We start from the raw sequence: 19,472 nt of genomic DNA, 5'->3' as shown, positions 1-19,472 counted from the left end.
TTTCAGTACCTTCAAAGTAGGCAAATTAAACGGGCTGTTCCCCTTTGAGTTAACTATTAGTATGATGTAGAGAGTGATATTTGGAGACAATTTGCAATTGATTTTCATATTTTATTACCTGTGGTTTTTGACTTATTTAGCTTTTTATTCAGCAGATCTCCAGTTAGCATTTCAGCAGTCTGGTTGCTATGGTCCAAATTCCCCTAGAAACCATGCATTGATTTAAATAAGAGACTGGAATATGAATAGGAGAGGCCTGACTAGAAAGATGATTAATAAAAAGTAGCAATAACATACATGAAGCCTTACAAAGCATTTGTTTTTAGATGGGGTCAGTAACCCCACATTTGAAAGTCAGAAGGAAAAGGCAAATATTTAAAAAAATATATAAAAATAATAATGAAGCCCAATTGGAAAGCTGATTAGAATTGGCTGTTCTATAACATACTAAGTGGCCCATTCACTAAGCTCGAGTGAAGGAATAGAGGAAAAATAGTTCGATTTTGGAATATTTTTTTTTGGCTACTTCGACCTTTGACTGCGACCTTCGACTTCGAATCGAACGATTCAAACTAAAAATCGTTCGAATATTCGACCATTCGATAATCGAAGTACTGTCTCTTTAAAAAAAAACTTCGACCCCCTAGTTCGCCAGCTAAAACCTACCGAGGCCAATGTTAGCCTATGGGAAAGGTCCCCATAGGCTTTACAAGGTTTTTCTGATTGAAGGATAATCCTTTGATCGATGGAATAAAATCCTTCCTACGATTATTCCTTCGATCGTTCAATCAAACTAATTTTGGACCACTTTCACTGGGATGAGGACACTGACTATGATATGTGGCTTGATCTATTTCCACAATAAACTAGATTTTGGTACATTTCTTGTGCCCTTTATGTATATGAGCAAATGACACTTTTTTCCAGTCATAACTGGAGAATAGGAATTGTATATTCCCAGTAAATCCACAATGCTCCAGAGTGAATGGATGAATAGATAAACATACTGTGAATATCCTCTTCTAATTCTAGTTGATGATTTTGTCATTTTATTTTTATTTTATAGTAATCAACATGAGTGAAATCAAACCAACAGAGAAAATTCTATTTCAATCAGAAAAAATCTTTATGAAATGGCGGAACGCGTGGCCCATTGGAGCAGGCCTTAGAAATTTGGGCAACACATGCTACATGAACTCAGTTCTGCAGTGCCTTACATACACAGCTCCGCTGGCAAATTATCTACTTACCCGCGAGCATTCTAAGACATGTAAGTATGGATTTAGCTGTGTTTTGCCTAAAATAGGTATACATGTTACATTTAAGAAATAAATGCTTCTGGTGCCATGAGCAAAGGGGAAGCTATGTTCATTTATTAATTTCTATCAAGGCATATTATGTGCATTTAATAACATTGCAGTTTTCTCATATAACAATTGTTATTCATATCTTATAGGTGTACAAAGAGGATTCTGCATGATGTGTGTAATGCAGAATCATGTAACTGAAGTCCTAGGCCATCCTGAAGGAGTAATCAAGCCACTGCCTATCTACAATGGACTTCATAGTGAGTATATGTCTATGTCACCACTAAATAATAAATAAATAACAAATATTTTGTTGTTAAAGGAAATCATTCTAAATTTATTCTAAACTCTATAAAAACTGTATACATGAAATAACTTTATTTTTTTCTTCTCATTAGACATTGCTGGGCACTTCATACAGGGACGCCAAGAAGATGCCCATGAATTCTTGCGCTATGCCATTGATGCACTGCAACAGGCTTGTCTGAGAGACTATGACAGGTACAGGCAATTTAATGAATATTCTGCCCTATTAAAAGGAAAATACAAGAGAAATATTATGTATGCTATTGTCTTAAATATTTTTATTGTTCTTTTAGCCAAGACATGAAGACAAAGGCCACATCCTTTATCCATCGAGTATTTGGTGGATACCTGCGTTCTCAAGGTAAGCTTTAAAATGTCTTTTTATATAGATTACAAAAAGAAATGATTCAAAAAAATAGCATAGTTCACAGATAAACCCAATTGATGTATTGTAAGGAGTTCATGGAGAGGAACTATATTTTATATTTATAAAATTATATATATACTGGAAAAACAGTGCTATAGCCCCTTTTGGCCAAAATATAGACCAGCAGTAAATAGATATTAAAGTCATACATAACATAACCTGCAAATTTCAATTTCACTTTTCAAATTCAATTCTTGTTTTATGCTCATTTTAAATTATAAACAAGAAATCTGGAGCATTTTCTTATTGAATTTATACAATGTTTATTCTGTTGCAGTGATGTGTCTCAACTGTTTAGGTGAATCTAACACCTTTGACAAGTTTATGGATATAAAGCTGGACATTAAGGTAAATAACTTCTAACTATACAATTTCCAAAAATGTTTACATGTTCTATATTGTAACTTTCTTGACAGGGACACTAATGTTCTATATTTTTTATAATTTCAGAATTCAAACAGTATTACCGAGGCCCTAAAGGAATATGTGAAGCCAGAAGAACATGGAGAACTTTGCTATAAATGCAGCAAGTAGGTTTCTTTTTCTTGCCATATACCTGACCCCTATTCTGGATGTGTTTTACACCTTTTATAATTGTGTATCCCATTTAAGCTTTTCTTTTCCAAATTACTAATGGATCTACCAACTTGTATAACATATTCAAATGATTAAGAATAGAGTTTACTGAAACTTAAAGCTTTTACTATGAATAACAATGTGCTACAGACAACATCGCTATGTTATTGTAACTACAAACTGTAAACAGCTCCAATAATAAAAAAAGAGAACATAAGAGCAACAATTATAAGTAAATGTCTGTATGTCTCCAAGAAAGTAAATGAAAATAAACATTATTCTATTGACAACTAATGTCAATATTTATACCAGTCATATAACATTGCCACTAAATCCTTTTACAGATGCAATAAAATGGTGACGGCTACAAAGACATTATCTATTAAGCGGCCATCCAATGTGCTGACCTTGAGCCTGAATAGATTTGATGTGTTTAGCGCCAACAAGATTTCTAAGGTAAGTACTAACACTAGTTATCACACTCTCAGAGACCAATTTTTACAGGACCACTAAGTGTGAAATAATGTACAGCTTCACACGTATACAAACATGCTTTATCTGATGGGATTGCAGATGTAAATATGTAATGATATATATATGATATGCATGATATGACATCACATAAACAATTTGACTGCCAACATGTTAGAACATACATTATTGTCACTCAATTTTTAGGACCAATACAGATACTACATTTACGGGTTCTGTTATTCCCAATATTTCTTATTGATTGCTTTTTATAGAGGGTTTATATTTATTAATAAGGAAATATGTAGGTATTCTTCACTAACAGTAATTACATTGCCACATACCTCATTATACATATAGTTAGTATATAAGTAGTCTGATGAATAGTATAAATAATTGTCACTTATGCCCACTTATTGCAGATGGAAGCCTATCCAGAATTTATTGATATTCGGCTTTATACCTCGGAGCCGAATGGAGAGCCAATTACCTACAGACTATATGCCGTCCTTGTTCATGCTGGGAATACTTGCAACAGTGGACATTATTACTGTTATGTGAAGGTAAGAAACCAGATTGTTAATATTACCAGAAAATACCAGAAAAGTGTTAAAACTTTTTGCATTTTATCTTCATGGAATAAAGATATTTATCTTTATCTGTTGCAGGCTCCTAATGGCAAATGGTACAACATGAATGATCAGTCTGTGTCTCTTGTGGATAAGACGACAGTGTTGAGGCAGCAGGCCTACCTGTAGTTCTATATCAGGTATGTGAACGTATATATCTATAAATGTGTGTGTGTGTAAAAAGAGACCAAACTATTTATTTTTGATTATTTTTTGCTTAAAAGATCCAATGATGACCAGAAAAGAAGAGAAACAGCTACTTCCACACAAGCTACTTTGAATTCTCATAAGCAAATCAGCAGGATTAAAGACAGACCCTATGGTCAAGGTAATTTAGCAATATTACTAACTTGGTTATTATCCATTCAAAGCTTTATGGATTGATTATTATTTGCATCAAGTTGTTACTTCTAATTGATGTTGCTGTATCAATGTATACATTTTGCTGAGGAACTAGTGTAAAATGTTGCTATGAGTACTGATATGTTATATAACTAACACATGTATTCTATCATAGCAAATTCCCAAAACAAGCAATTTGAAAAGAGAGGAAATATTGGTACAGGGCAAAAAGGAGGAAAGTAAAGGAAAGGGCCTTAAAAGGCCATTCACTGATATTACGTCCAGCAAGACACCATCTACTTTCCCCACAGCAAGTTCAAGTCTTCAAAAGCCAATAAACAGCCAGCCAGAAGGCATAAAGAGGATTAAATTAGACAGATTGCTCTTATTCAAGGTAAGTTTTTCAAATAATTAGCACTTATAGTTGTTTAGCAAACAACAAATGCATTGATTTGCAGTATATAGAGTATCTATTAATTATCATTCATTCTGTTTGGAATTGTTTTTAATTATTGCAGACATCAAGAATGGATGACAAAGGAGATACTACACTGGTGCCAAACAGATCAGAAATGGAAGTAAAAGAAAGGGTCCTAAAAGTGACATACATCAAATCACCATCTTTTATTCCTACGGCAACGTCTAGCTCCCAGCAGGCAAATACTAGCCAGCCAGCAAAGTTTATGATTCGACTTGCCAAACCTGTGTTCCAGGTAATGACTTAAATTCATTTTATATTTCTCATAACTAAACAAATCATATATATTTACATTTGATTGTCAAGTTTTGCAAGATTAGCAGTTCCTACCCAACTGTTTCTTAAACCCTAATATTTAATATGTACCTTTTAAAGTCATGACATTATGAAACCAGATGTTTTATTATTTTTTTTTAATTTATTTATATAGATTTCAGAAAACACAGATGAAAGAGAGGAGAAGCAAAAGAGCCTGAAAAGGCCCCTGCCTGATGAAGAAGGAAGTGAAGAAATACCAAAGAAGAAAATATGTCTTACATGGCGCTAAGAAAAGCCAACAATGTTAACAGCTTCATACCAGGCATATAACAAATACATGAGAATGTACCACAGTAGAAATAATAAGACCTAGAAAGACTGGCAGATCCATTGGTTGTGAAAATGAAATATCATCAGTGAAAAAAATCAAGTTCTGGAAGGTGCTTCTCTCCCTATCTACTACTGCTGAAAAAAGAGACATCTTATGCATTATTGTATTTGTAATAAACTTATAATTTTCAAATAAATGATTACATCCTGTGTTTTTAATAATTCACTGTGAATATGAATTGAATAAAATATGGAGACAATTCATTGACCCATTTATATATTACAGGACTCTGGCTGCAATCTGCAACTTATGCAGAACACAGTGTCAAACTGCCCAGGCCAGCCCTGTCCTCACCACCTGCCATACGTGTGATTTTCATATGTATTGGTAAAACAATTTCATATAGGACGATACAGCTGAGCTCTTTTAGTAAGCCCAATTTGATCAGTAATATAAAGAACTCGTATTAGCATATATCATTTTATCTCTCCTATATAACTACATAAAATCACATAGGTATAACCAGGGGCTGCCACCTAAGGGCCCCCTCCAGCCCCCCTCCCTGTGCCATCCGTGACTGTGTGCGCATACGTCCACACCGTGTTCCTCAGGCCCAAGGCCCACTTCAGCTGCCACCTCAGGGCCCCCCCCGCGCCGTCTGTGTGGGCGTACGTCTGCGCATATACCTGCATACATTGTGTTCTTCTGTCCCTTTTTGGCCGGTGCACGCAGTGCAGGAGCATAGGGTGCGGATCTGGGCTGGCGGGGCCCAACGGGGTTTTTTCCCGATCTCCCACTGGCCCAGTCCGACCCTGCTGGTAACCTAAATAAATGGCATATTTACAATATGGAATAGATTTACCTGTTCAAGTAATCGAGAATGGTGGATGTTCATCAGCTTCTCAAAAAGCACTTTTATGGAATACATGTTGATTCCGGGGATCTTTGGACTAGTTTTAAAATGCTCATCATTTCTTAAAAAAAAATCAAAATGGTATCAGTAAATGGGTGTCTATATGACTGCAAATCTCAAGTGAAATGTCCCTCGAATCTGAGAATGGGGGTCAGGCCTAAAATTATGTATACAAATTATGTAACCGTACCAGAATGAAGCTGATTTTGTGTGACAAGTATTACGCCAGGCAACAATACAAATGTGCAATGGGCAAAAGTGCAATTAGGTAAGGGAAGGTCGCTGTAATAATTTGCCTGTAGCAGGCTAAATCATGTTTATGGCACTTAGATTTAGTGGCAAGAAAATTCTATCATGGTTTTGTTTTTTGCAAATGTACTTGTGTAAAGTTGCAGCATGAAACTTGCACATAAAATCTAGTGATAAAAAACCACAGATAAGACCTAAATATCAACTTGCCTGAATACTGAAGATACACTTCCCAATGACATTTATGGTATCTCAGCGAGTTTTTGGTGACTTAATATTCAGTTCAAATTTTCAAGTTCTTTAAAATGCTGAATCTTTAATAATCTAAACTTCATGGAGAACAAGTTGAGGCAGTGTTTTTTGCCATGATTTTGCCAAATGGTGGAAAAAACCTGATGACAATTTTTTGTATGCACCGGGTCTTGGTGTAAAGGAGGAACAGAGCAGACTTACTACTGAGTCTAGAAATAGGACAGATATGACAAGTTGAATGCAATGGGGGCAGGACTAACATTATGACTAGAAAATACCAAGATCAAAAATTATGCATGAAAACGGAGTAGGGCCAATTACTGCATACAAATTACAGATGTATTACAAAATGTATTGTGTACTCCAATGTTTTTTCAATAAACTGAAATAAATGTGATTACGGATGTCCTTACCTCTTCTCTAAGAAGCTTCCATTCCAGCATGCTAAAGACGACAAGGTTTGTACAATCCCACTGTTGGGAGAGTAATAAAATACTGTAGCTGCAAAAACACTAAGAGTGCACAAACATTCCCATGCACACCAAATGCACTATACATATGTTTCCAGGAACAATCATTCATATTATTATATCTAAAAGATATACCCTGATCTGGATATTGTACAAAGGGCCATACATATATATGGCCACAGTTGCATTGCTCTGTTCAGGCAATTGTCCGAATGATTAAAACAGCAGGAAGGATAGAGGAGCTACTAATAATCACAGCCCCTCTTTACTTTCAGCCATCGATTAGGGATAATGCTCTATCCACCAGGATCACAAAATTATCAGTCAGATAAGATAAAAAGTCCAGTTTTCTATGACTAGCCATCATCAAAATCACCTACACATCAAGACATGTATGGCAGCCACTGTACATATTTTTCAAGAGTGCAGAGTCAGACAAGCACACAATTGTTTATGGAACCAAATATATTTGATCAATATCACATACTTCATTAAATTTGTATGGCCGTTTTCCAAAACTTTCTGCCTCCAGGCATCAATGGTTTCATCATTAATGAGACTGGTGTGATTTCTGTGGCTGCAAAGACGAAAATCATCTGCACGCTCTGAGCTCTGAAAAAAGTCAAACATTTTTATTGAAGCTGAAACATGATATGATAGTCTAGTGACATTAAAATCAATCAACAATTAACAGGTGGATTTCAGTAAAGGACAAAGGTAACTTAATTTTGCAACAACACCCCTAATGTGTTAAAATCTGGGGATTACTACTAAATAAAGGATATATGTGCACGAGGTAGAACATTATGGGTAGTCACTAGCACACATAAATTCCCCTAAAAAAAAAAAAAAAGCATACACCCAAACAACAAGAGCATTATTTATAAAGAAAAATTAATTTAAGACTAAGTTTTCTACTTACTAAGGGTAAGGGCATACCTGTTGATTCGGGGAGATTTAGTCGCCCGTCGACTAATCACCTCTTCTTTGGGGCGACTAATCTGCCCGAACTGCTTCCCCGTGTCTTCCACCTGCTTAAATGAAAAAAGGCCTGCGCCAATGCACTTGCGGCTCTTCAATTTCCGAAGTCGCCCAAAGTTTCCTCACGGGTAAACTTCGGGCGACTTCGTAAATTGAAGACACGGGGAAGCAGTTCGGGGGAGATTAATCCCCTAAGAAGAGGCAATTAGTTGCCGGGCGACTAAATCTCTCTGAATCTCCAGGTGTGCCATTACCCTAAAGCAAGGACTAATGCAACTTAGATACCACCAAGTACATGGGTCTATTTTAATATTACACAGACAAAAGACCACAAAAATTGGTAATTGGTTTCCAGATAAGAGATCCAATGGCTCTGGCACAAAACTTTGCCAGCATTGATTTTCCCCTAAACTAATATAAAATGTAAAATGGCCTTTTAACTCAAAAGCAGTAAATTATAAATTTCTGTGCTGCACTAAATGTGACCTATCAACAGGGCTGTGTTTTTTATAAAGGAGTCAAGGTGGCTTTAGCTAACTGCCAGATACTTGTGGCTAAATCCAGTGGCTGATCTGAGGAGGGTTACCTTTTGCTTCTGCACGTGGGACGCAGGGTAGCAACACACCTAAATGCTGCTCTACCTATTAATAGAACCTATATCCAAAGCGTCATAATTAAGACAATAATGCTATAAATAGCCATGTTATGTTAAACAGCAATGTACATAAAAAGTCTCATTTATAAAACATAAATTGATTTGCATGAAAGCTTCTTTTGTTTCCACTGGCTGTGGTGTTTCTCCCCTCAATTTTTCTAACCTGTATGGTCAGTTCCTGTACCTCGTCCTTGGTACTGGCATTTAATTGAAAATATAGTTGGTGGAACAGACCAAGGTAGACGCAGAGCTTTGCTGCAAAAAAACCTTTTATTCACACACCATGTTTCGAGCAAAAATGCCCTTTGTCAAGTGTCACTTGACAAAGGGCATTTTTGCTCGAAACATGGTGTGTGAATAAAAGGATTTTTTGCAGCAAAGCTCTGCGTCTACCTTGGTCTGTTCCACCAACTATATTTTAAATTGATTTGCAATCATTGTCTTTACACGTCAGTCATCTGTTATAACTGATAAAATTACAAATATATTTTAGAAAAAACCATGTGATGAAAATGAGAGTGTCATGGAACCAACACAATTTTAATATTCCAAAATACATTAAGGTCTGCAAAAGAATGAAAATAGCTCAATTTTTGTAAGGGAATAGCATTTAACATACCACAATATGAGACTTGTTATCAGCAGGACCCTAGTACTGACTGCAGGCAGAGCGGTGTGTTTGATAGGGACTGCAATGATTTTCATAGAAAGGCTTTTCTATTTAAATGAAACTATGGCAATACTTGAATTTCTGCCATAAATATATGTAGACAAAACATACATAAAAATTAGTAACGAAAAAAAAAAAACATGTTTACATGTCTGGTGCTTCAGCATGACAGTTTAGAAACAGACACCCCCTTTCTCCAGTAAAATGAACAAAGGAGCAAAAAGGCCCCTGTCATCCATGCAGTGGGTTTCCCCAGAGTATCTGTAATCTGTTCAAAAAACCTCAATGGGACTAAAAAGGGGATTTTTGGAGTAGAAAAAAAAAAGAAAAGGAAAAAGATTAGACGTATTACCTCCCATTTTGTACACAGCACGAATGCCTTGTTGCCTCCAGAGAAGATCTGCTTGACTATATTATATGCAGCACAATCTGTTTAAGAAGTAAAAACAACTAAAATGTAATTTCATATAAATAAATGTCTTCATGCACGGAGATTCAGAGGGAATCTACAAACATAACATATCAATTACAATGTGAATTACCCACTGGACTGCTTAGTTCTGAGGGAGCCAACATTGTCATTAAAATATCCCTAAGCAACATCTAGCATTGGCGGGCGCTGCAAATAGCCATTAGGTTGCCATCAGTAATTATGGAATCCCATGCTACTAAGCAAGTTAAAGGGCCCTTTGCCAAGGGGGCTCCAATTATTAGCTCACTGGTCACATTGGATGTGGGCTCTGCCAACAAGTAAAATGGGGCCTTTATGAAAAAGAACCTCCTTCATACACAGCCACACAGGGCAACTTAAGGCTATTACTTAATGCATATATTTAACTACCATCTGATAATCTTTCTGAGAGGAAGGTAACTTCAAATTGCCAAACATTCTCTTCATATTGTGATAATTCATTATGCAAATTTTCTGCGGTCAACCTTTGCAAATTTACTAAGAGAGCAAGAATGAATTTTCACCATGTCAAGGCTGGCCATTATAAGGATACTATAGAGACTAATTTTTGCTTCTTGTTAGCTTCATCACTTCCTCAATGCCAATTTCCCACATACGTCATTTATTCATGGGAAAATTCTCTAGTGAATTTCCCCTGCTACAATTGTATGGGGAAAATACCCTGAAAATTTTCCCAGGGAATTTACACCAGGAGAAAATTTGGCACATTCTCGGGTACTTACAATTTTTAGAAGAACTTTACGAATAGGCAATGTATATTTCAGCAACTCTTTATCCATTAAGTAACACTTTAATAAATATGGCACATACAAGCTTTAGTCAATTGGCCTTGGATCTAACTGAACACAGATAACAAGAAGGTAAAGCTTTCCCCCCCTATTTCCCCACTGTAAACACACCACCAAATAACTTGGGCCTACTCACTGCCTTCCACCCCAATATCAGTATGCACTGATAACATATGCTTGTCAGTGCAAACAGAGTATTATTGTGTCAAAATGCTAAAGTATGCAGTTTTGCTGCAGAAGCACATCTTTGTTTTTTCTGCTGCTGCTTCAAAGTGCATTGGCAGGTATTTAGGTCAAGATTTGCATTACACTTTATAAGCAAATTGACAGCCTACAATAATATGCAAGTAATTAAAGATGACAGCAGTTCTGTGGGAAGCTCCATGCTCAATATATATTTAAATAGATAATCTGCTCCAACATTATGTATTATCTAAACCAAGGAAAACAAGCACCTGAATCATCTGCAAGCAACCTCAATCATCTAGCTTTCCATCCATTATGTTTAGGTTGAAGGTAACACTACTAAACACTAATCTCGTGTTGTAATAGTGATAGATAGAAAAACACATCTTTGCAAATTAAAAAAAAAAACTACCTTCACACGTTTATTCAGGCAATTACTACATTATTTTCGCATCTGTGGGTTTTCTAATTCAGAGGAAAAGGTATGCAATCTTGGTAACTTCAGGTTGACATGAATTATATCAATTAAAGAGAAATAATACTGATGATTTTTTTGAATTTTGCAGAATCAACACATCCTTAGTATAGGTATGGGATCTATTATCCAGAATGCTTCGGACCTGGGGTTTTCCAGAAAAGGGATCTTTCTATAATTTGGATTTTCATATATTAAAGGGCCTATTTATCATTCTGTGTAAAACATAACATGGAATTTATGAGCTTTCTGGTTTAAAGATAACAGATCCCATACCTTTATTGCCTTTCTGCTAAGGGTACAAGGATGCCCTCATGTCCGAGGAAAACCTTATTCAAAATGATTGGAAGTGAAATACAAACATAATGCCACTAGGACCACTGTTCTACTGCAATATATGTACTAATACAGGTATAGAATATACACAATGTTTCCACAATTAAGGCTTGGTTAGTTAACAGGTACAAAGGCTTGTCATTTTATTATTATTATTATTATTATTAAAAAAAACTGTGATTTGGGCAAGAAAAAAAGAATTGCTGATTTACTATTCATCACCAGGAATTGCTCTTACAGGTATTGTGAGTAGGAATACGGAGTTTCCCAATAACAGATGCCATACCTGTATGCAGGTCCGGACTGAGAATTAAAATAGGCCCTGGCATTTCAGGTACACAGAGGCCCAATCAGCCCACATAGAGGCCCAAACAGCCTCCACCAGCCCACTAAATACTGACTTTCTATGGGACCTTATAGCAGCCCCTCTGGCATTTGCCAGAACTCACAGATTGCCAGTCCGGGCCTGCCTGTATGTATATATTTAAGGCTATCAAAGCATAGTAGTCATGTGAACACATATAACAAGAGAGTGATACATACAAAGAGAGTTTTAAAAATGTTCTAACCAGCATGCATAGGGATCTGTCCACTACATGAAGCCCACTTTCCTTTGACTACAGTGGGGCACTTTACATTATTTTCATGTCCAGTACCCAGCTGCCCTAGATCTCCACATCCAAATGCATAGAGAGTTCCCGAAGAAGGCACAAAGGCAAGGGTATGCTTTCTAGAGATAAAAGAGAAACAGGGAAAGAGATCCAGGCATACAAAATAATTAGATATTTTATTTTTAAGTAAAATTACATTGTATATAATATGTAGAAAAGTTAATTAATACATTGATACTGCCTAAATCAAACATATTTGAGAACACTCATAGTGCAGTAGCATCAACATACACACTTACAGCCAAGAGAGTTAAAAAGGCCCGCATATCCAACACCACATGTTCTGGATATACTGGATTATAATGAAAATAGATTCTATACCTTTATATATTGTTAGGTAAGGAGGGCATTCTTGTTTGCATCACTGCCCTGGATGTTTTTGAAGGAGAATGAAAGTATAAATCACTTGGAGGTGGCAAATGTTTGCAGAAAACTACACTGGCCTGAGATGCTTTTCACGGGTTGTCCGAGAGACCTTTTTATTATGTGCAATCATTAAATCATATACTCATTATTGCTACATGGCAGTTACGTGTTATGTATACTACACAGATGTCTTAGAGAAGATTTTATCTAAACTAGATTCATGAATTTAAAATTCTGCATTTATTACAGGTCTAAACGCTTACTTTCTTAACATGGCCCACATTAAAAAAACAAATCAATGGTATGCTACTGTTTCAACCAGAACTGAAGAAATATACTTGCAAACAGTTTATTACATGTTTGTACAAGCAGAGAAAACTTGTAAATCCATATAAATATATTTGCAAATTTAAGAAATTTGCAAAATAATGCAAGAAACTCCAGCTACATATTTTACCTGCCACATGCAATCTGAGAGACTTCACTGCCCATCAGCTCAAGAACACGCCTAGGATTTATCTCATTATGAAGAGAATCGTGGCCAAGCTGTCCCGAACCCCCAGCCCCAAATGTAAAAAGGCCTCCAGCCTGCAGGGGACACAAAGAGTAATAAGCCAACTTTAAGAATAACATCTCAAGCACTAATGCATCTATTTGAGATTGATCGCGTACACATCCTAGTATTTTATATACAGGGAATGTTGTTAAGAACCACTATATATGTTATCCCTTAAGATATGATTAAGTGATTGTATAATTATTTTATTGCCCACCCCAGGCAATTACTGCTTCACCTTGCAGTTGTAGGTTACTGGATTTTTTGTCCTGCCTCAAATCTGCACTGCTACAAGTGAAAAATCTCCTGAAAATACTTTCCCTTGTCTGACCTTTAGATTGTTTTTAGCAGGTCCAGACTGAGAATTAAAATTTGGCCCGGACATTTCAGGTACACAGAGGCCCAAACAGCCCCCACCAGCCCACTAAATACTGATTTTCTATGGCACCTTATAGCAGCCCCTCTGGCATTTGCCAGAACCCACAGATTGCCAGTCCAGGCCTGGTGTTTAGTAAAACACATTACTAATGGCAATACAACTTTATTGAGGGAAAATTCCTTCTTTTTCAGGCATTTAGGTTAGGCAAGGGGAAAGCATTTCCAGTAGATGTGTCACATATGGTAGGGCAGATTTACCGGGACAACAAACTAGGGATAAACTGAATCCATGATTCAGTATTCGGCCCTTTTCAGCAGGATTTGGCCAAACCGAATCCTTAAAATCATGTGACTTTTCATCACAAAACAAGGAAGAAAAAACATTTTTAGCCTCTAGCAGCTCTCTTTTTCCCTCCCCATCACTGATTTGCATATGCAAATTAGGGTTAGGATTTGGTTCGACCGAATCTTTTACAAAGGATTCAGGGGTTCAGCCGAATCCAAAATAGTGGATTCGGTGCATCCCTACAACAAACCTCCTTGTGAGCCAGTACCCTTAGATTTGCCTAAACTGCTATTGTCTCAGGCTCCCTTACCACTTACCATAACCCATCTATTGTCCCTTAACAAAGAGTCAAAGAGGGTGAATAGCTTTGTTTCCATTGGTGTGTCATATGGCATCACTTGGGCAGTCAGAAACAATTAAAAACGGAATTATACAAAGCTTTTACAGGAAAAGCCCCCAATGTCTTGCCTTTACAGAGAGATACTGAAATGATCTGCTAGTACTGTTATTTCTCGGTACATATTCATAGGGAAGGGTCTCTCGTTATTGGCCACAATAAGGTGGAACTCTCAGGTTTGCACTAAATTCCACACTTGCCAATGACAGACAGATCCAGAGTGGCTCTGTGATGCCAGTGCTGACACATGCTTTCTAGACACAGGGGACTAATTTGGATCATTATACAAAAAAACAAATCAACCTTATACCTTTAATTTAACAATGTTTACTAAATTACATGAACTAAAACTGTGGCTGACCAGCCTACTCACTTTATACTAACAAGATTAAGAATGATACAAATTTAAAAAAATAATCAATAGCCCCTCCTGAGTGGGTGCCATATATCATCTGTTCAAAGGAGAGCTTTTCTTAACAATAATAATCTGCACAATTCCCTGCTATTCCCACTGATTAAATGTTTATGAACTGTTGAGATGGTTGATGATTTTGCATAATTATTTTAGCGAGTATTTACTGTAAATATAAAGTGACTGGGCTGGTCAATCACATTTTTAGTTTATGTAATTTATTAAGCATTTATGGATTTAAAGGCATAGGGATTTATCTTTTCCAGCTCTACCAGCCCTGCCTTGAACTGGCTACTGCTTTTCAATTCAAACAATTCACTGGTTTCCTGACAGTACCTTTGTTAAAATGGCTGTATGCTCTTCTCCGCAGCTGATGTAAACAACTTTGTGAGTGCGCAGAGGTTTTACATGGCAAGGTGTTTCTTTAACTGCAGAGAAAAAAAAATTTTACTATACAAAGTACATACACACATTTCAAATTAGAGCGTTACTGGTTAGAACCACCAATTGTTTCACATATGTACAGCCTAATCATTGTGATTAAAAAACACTTCTCTAATGTTTATAACCAGTGTAAAAAAATATATGCTGTATCCAAACAGTGATGTAGCCTTCAAATTAACTTTAGCTGTTGGAGTTTATCAAAGAAATAAAACATACAAAACATTATAGATGCAGCCGTTTAAAAAGTAAATAAATGAAAAATGAAGGTCAAATCAATGTGAAATACCATACACAGAACTACATGAACCGTACATGGGTCATTTAGTGAAAAATGCCAATAAAGGCTTCTTTTACACTATACATAATAGGGCTGTACTGACCGATATAACAAAGTACTGTACCATATTCTATCTATGAAAGAAAAATAAATAAAAGGCAAAATTGTTTTCCTTATACCCCCGAAAAAACACAAATATTGCTAAAAAATATGTACCTTGTTCATCATTTAAGCCAAGTTGTCCGGCACTGTTCTTGCCCCATCCAAATACTGCTCCTGAGAGGGACAAGGCAAAGCTATGAGAGCCACCTGCTGTGACCTGAGCCAGGGGAATCCCTTCCAATGACTTTACTTTCTGTGGGGAAGACTGAGAGATGAACCCGTTTCCCAGTCCCAGCTGACCATGTGTGTTCTGCCCCCATGTAAATAACTGGCCATCTGGAAGGAGAACAAGCGTACTTCATTACCCAAGGTCCCAATTATAATCATCTTATGGAAAAATGGATACATTTCATTCTGGTGAATTGAGGGGCTCTGTCGGTCTGGAAGAGGCTTTCATTGAAACAGATTACTTTTCTGTATCCTTTAACTGTACTGTATTTTAAAAGAGTGCCAGTACAATTATTATGCAAAATGGACAATCTGCATATTATCGCAAGACTTGCCAGTTTAATTTTTACTGAAAACAGATAATCAGCATATAAATCAAAGCTGTGCCAGTATAAGTGCTAAAAAACATGCATAGTTACTACGGAATTCATGCCCCCGGACGTGTAGTAAATATACTGGTATATCTTAGATTAATAGGCAGATTTTGCAGCACTGCTTGTGGCAGGATAATAGAAGCCAGTATATTGGATCTTTAACTAGTTCTTAAAATGGCCCTGTACAGAAGTGCAGACTTGGGATCTGTTATATGGCATGCTTGGCACCAGGGGTTTTATATATGAAATTCCGCCACTCTCCTTTAATTTCTATGGGATTTTTACTGAATATTTATCAATGGTTGAAAGTTGATCCTTTGATAAATACGCCTTTCAAAATCCCATAACAATGAATGGAGAGTGGCGGAATTTCACTCTAGAGGACTGTGGCAATCTCGAACTTCACTTTTTGATAAATATACCCCCTTATGTGAAGCAAGGGGGTATACTGCCCCTTTAAGAAAACGTAACAGTTCTTTTAAATATACTTCTAGCATCTGGCTTTGCACTATTGTTTGAGGAGTCAGAGCCAGAAGAACAGAAAATACAGCTACAGCTTTCTATAGCAATTGCATTTACCGAAAAACCACTGAAAATTCGTAATTCAAGTATATTGGAAACATGCTTAGAACTACATTTACATCCCTTTAAGAGATGCATTCCTTCTTTCTAACTTTATCAAAAGCTCAGCTAAAAAAAAAAAACAATTAACATTGAAATAAATTTGCAATGCAAATCGAAGCTTTCAATTAAACTTCCAGTCATCAATTCTTTATTCCAATTACAAATAGTCTTAAAGGGGTAGTTCTAGGGTTGCCATCTTTGTGCGGCTCACAATCTGGGCAGGGGGTGTGGCCAGTGACGTTGTGGGTGGAGTGTGCTACATCACATGGAGGGAGCTATGAGGTGGCTATCACAAACTCATTAATACACTTTTAAACTGATCTGAGATAATTTGTTATTGGTCTTTAACCTAGCAACCTGGCAGTTGTATGAATTAAAGAAGCAGAAGAGAAAGGCATATAATTTAAAAAAAAAATAATAGAAATATATAATGAAGACCACTGTAAGAGTTACTTTGAAGGTGAACCACCCCTTTAAAATATCATTGTCTACATTACATTAAAGGTTGGTTTCAATGTGAACTAATGTAAGAAGGAATTGTTCAATAATATATTTATTTTTCATATTTATTAGCAAATTAAAGGGAAATATATCACTTTTAAATGGCTGGGTTGACTAGAAACATGAATTGTGATAGTTTGTTCAAGTGCACTATATATACTATAATAACAATATTATTGTAGATTATTAGACACATTAGATATGCGAGTGTGCTGGGGTAAACGTCTAGTACTTTATATATATATATATATATATGTGTATACAAAAGCCATAGGAACAAACTGAACACCTAAAATGTTAACAAAAAGCCCTGGGTGCTCAAGTAAATATTATAGCCAGAGTGCAAGTAGTCGAAACTCTCTCAGGTATGAATTAGGAAAGTGCCTTAAATTTCATATTTTTACTGGCCTTGAATTTGTACATTAAACAACTACATGCATTCATAATTTAAAAATAAATAAAAATGAATGACTGTTTGGACACAGATGGTTTTTCCAAAAGACTATATTATGCCATCTGCTTAATTTGTAAGACTTGCCCTTACCATCTCCAAGAGCCAAGCAATGATCATCACCACAGGACATTTGTTGTATCTTTTGTTGGCTTAGTTTCTTGATTATTCTGTAAAAAAAAAACAGCATTGGAAAGCTATGAATCCCATTTCTGACATAATATTCCAACAGAGACTGCAACCTTAAAACACAAATGTGGTCGGTTTTCTTAAAATTACTAAATTGTGCTGAAAACCCAGGACGGCATCTGCATTTAGGACATTCATGACTTTATAGTCAAATGCCATTTCCTTTCCAGAAAAGTAAAGAAGTGAAAGAAAACTAATGTCATGCATTCGTACAACAAAAAACTTGTGGCTCACAAACTATTGCTAACTACAATTTCCAGGAGAGACCACTGTTCCTGGGATGATGTCAACAGGCTTGATTCAACAAAATATTAAAAATGCAGTGTCTTTAAAGAACAGGGAGTGCCTTGACCATACCTTGGTATTCTACTGTAATGCTCCACAGTGGCATGTCCCAATTGCCCATCATTCCCTGCTCCCCAAGAGTACAGGTTGCCCTGTAAACTGAGAGCAAGGCTATGTGATTGTCCACAAGCAATGTGCTTTATGTGTTCTTCTGCCAAAGTGGCCACTGGAGCTGAAATATGCAGAACAGTGAAACAGTGGTCATTTAAATAGGAAGTGTTTTTCCCAAATAAAAAAAAACAGAACAGTAGTGTTCTGGTTGTTATGTTACACATCCAATCACTCCAGCCTTTATACATTAACTAACTATATTAGAAACATTTTTTATTTTGCATGGGAGATCTATTTAGCCAGCTTTTATTTTCATACTGAACAATTCCTTTAATGTATATGGTAGCTTGAAAATTTAGCATACTTGCAGAAGCATTCTTTCGCACATGCGCAGGAACGCCTTTTCGTGCATGCGAAGAAGTGTATTTTTGCGCATGCGCAGAAGCGCTCATCCAGCCGGCGCAGCAGCCTGCAGGCTGCCTAGGGCGCCTGCCCGGCTTGGCCCGGCTCTGCTGTAGGTTGTTTCTACTAATATTAATTATAATCGAAAAAGCAGACTAAGGAAGTAGAAAGAAAACCAACAAACTTTAAAATACAAGGGATTAAATCTGAAACTTAAAGCCAGAAAATTACGTTTTATTTTAACTTTAAAAGAAAAAAGTTTAACAAAAAAGGGAAGACAGGTTCCCTTTCTTTTTGTGTCTGTTTAAGCCATACACAAAAATAAGATTATTTTTAAAATGTTTAAAATGGATGTGTTCAAACAACAGCACATTTAAGGAGCTTGCTGAAACCATTCCAGACACGATAAAACTGAAGGCATTCACAGAAAAATAAAAAGGAAACTAGCATAATTAATAGTTAACTGTTTAACTGCGTACAAATTGTGTGGACTGGTACATTATATGACCTGCTATTAAAGCTATTGTTCAGTTTCTCGTTTAAAGCTGAAATAAAAAATACCTGGATGTGTCCCTTCATGGCTGTGCCCAAGCTGCCCTTCTCCATTCCAGCCACAGCTATAAACCTGGCCATCTTCCATCAGAAACAATGTATGCTTCCCTCCACAGGCAACTTCTTTGACACATGTTGCTAAGGAGAATGTACATGCGCAAGGCTCCGACACAGCATTTTTTAAACTATGGCCATTACCAAGTTGGCCAAAAGCAGAGTGACCCCAGCATAACATGATTGGAACCTTCAGCAAATCATCAAGGCTTGATATTCCTTAACAGACATGAGGGAGAC

At 36.5% G+C, this 19,472-nt stretch overlaps 1 protein-coding gene across 3 annotated transcripts in view; it reads right to left on the bottom strand.

Moving 5' to 3' along the window:
• Positions 1–19,472, bottom strand: part of herc3.L (HECT and RLD domain containing E3 ubiquitin protein ligase 3 L homeolog) — a 53,461-nt gene that overhangs the window by 27,024 nt on the left and 6,965 nt on the right. For 2 of the 3 annotated variants that reach the window (XM_018245119.2, XM_041580152.1), the window contains exons 2-12: positions 19,188–19,451; positions 18,186–18,345; positions 17,733–17,809; positions 15,576–15,797; positions 14,975–15,066; positions 13,067–13,197; positions 12,142–12,302; positions 9,668–9,744; positions 7,497–7,621; positions 6,953–7,012; positions 5,988–6,099 (exon numbers count right to left, since the gene is read on the bottom strand). In XM_018245119.2, coding sequence (XP_018100608.1) covers positions 5,988–6,099; positions 6,953–7,012; positions 7,497–7,621; positions 9,668–9,744; positions 12,142–12,302; positions 13,067–13,197; positions 14,975–15,066; positions 15,576–15,797; positions 17,733–17,809; positions 18,186–18,345; positions 19,188–19,413 — 1,443 coding nt within the window. In that variant the 5' untranslated portion in view covers positions 19,414–19,451. 3 annotated transcript variants of the gene reach the window in all.

This window comes from Xenopus laevis, chromosome 1L, assembly GCF_017654675.1.
Source record: "Xenopus laevis strain J_2021 chromosome 1L, Xenopus_laevis_v10.1, whole genome shotgun sequence".
NCBI lineage: Eukaryota > Metazoa > Chordata > Amphibia > Anura > Pipidae > Xenopus > Xenopus laevis.
Note: the sequence above shows the minus strand (reverse complement) of the source record. Positions and strands in the feature narration are given on the sequence as shown.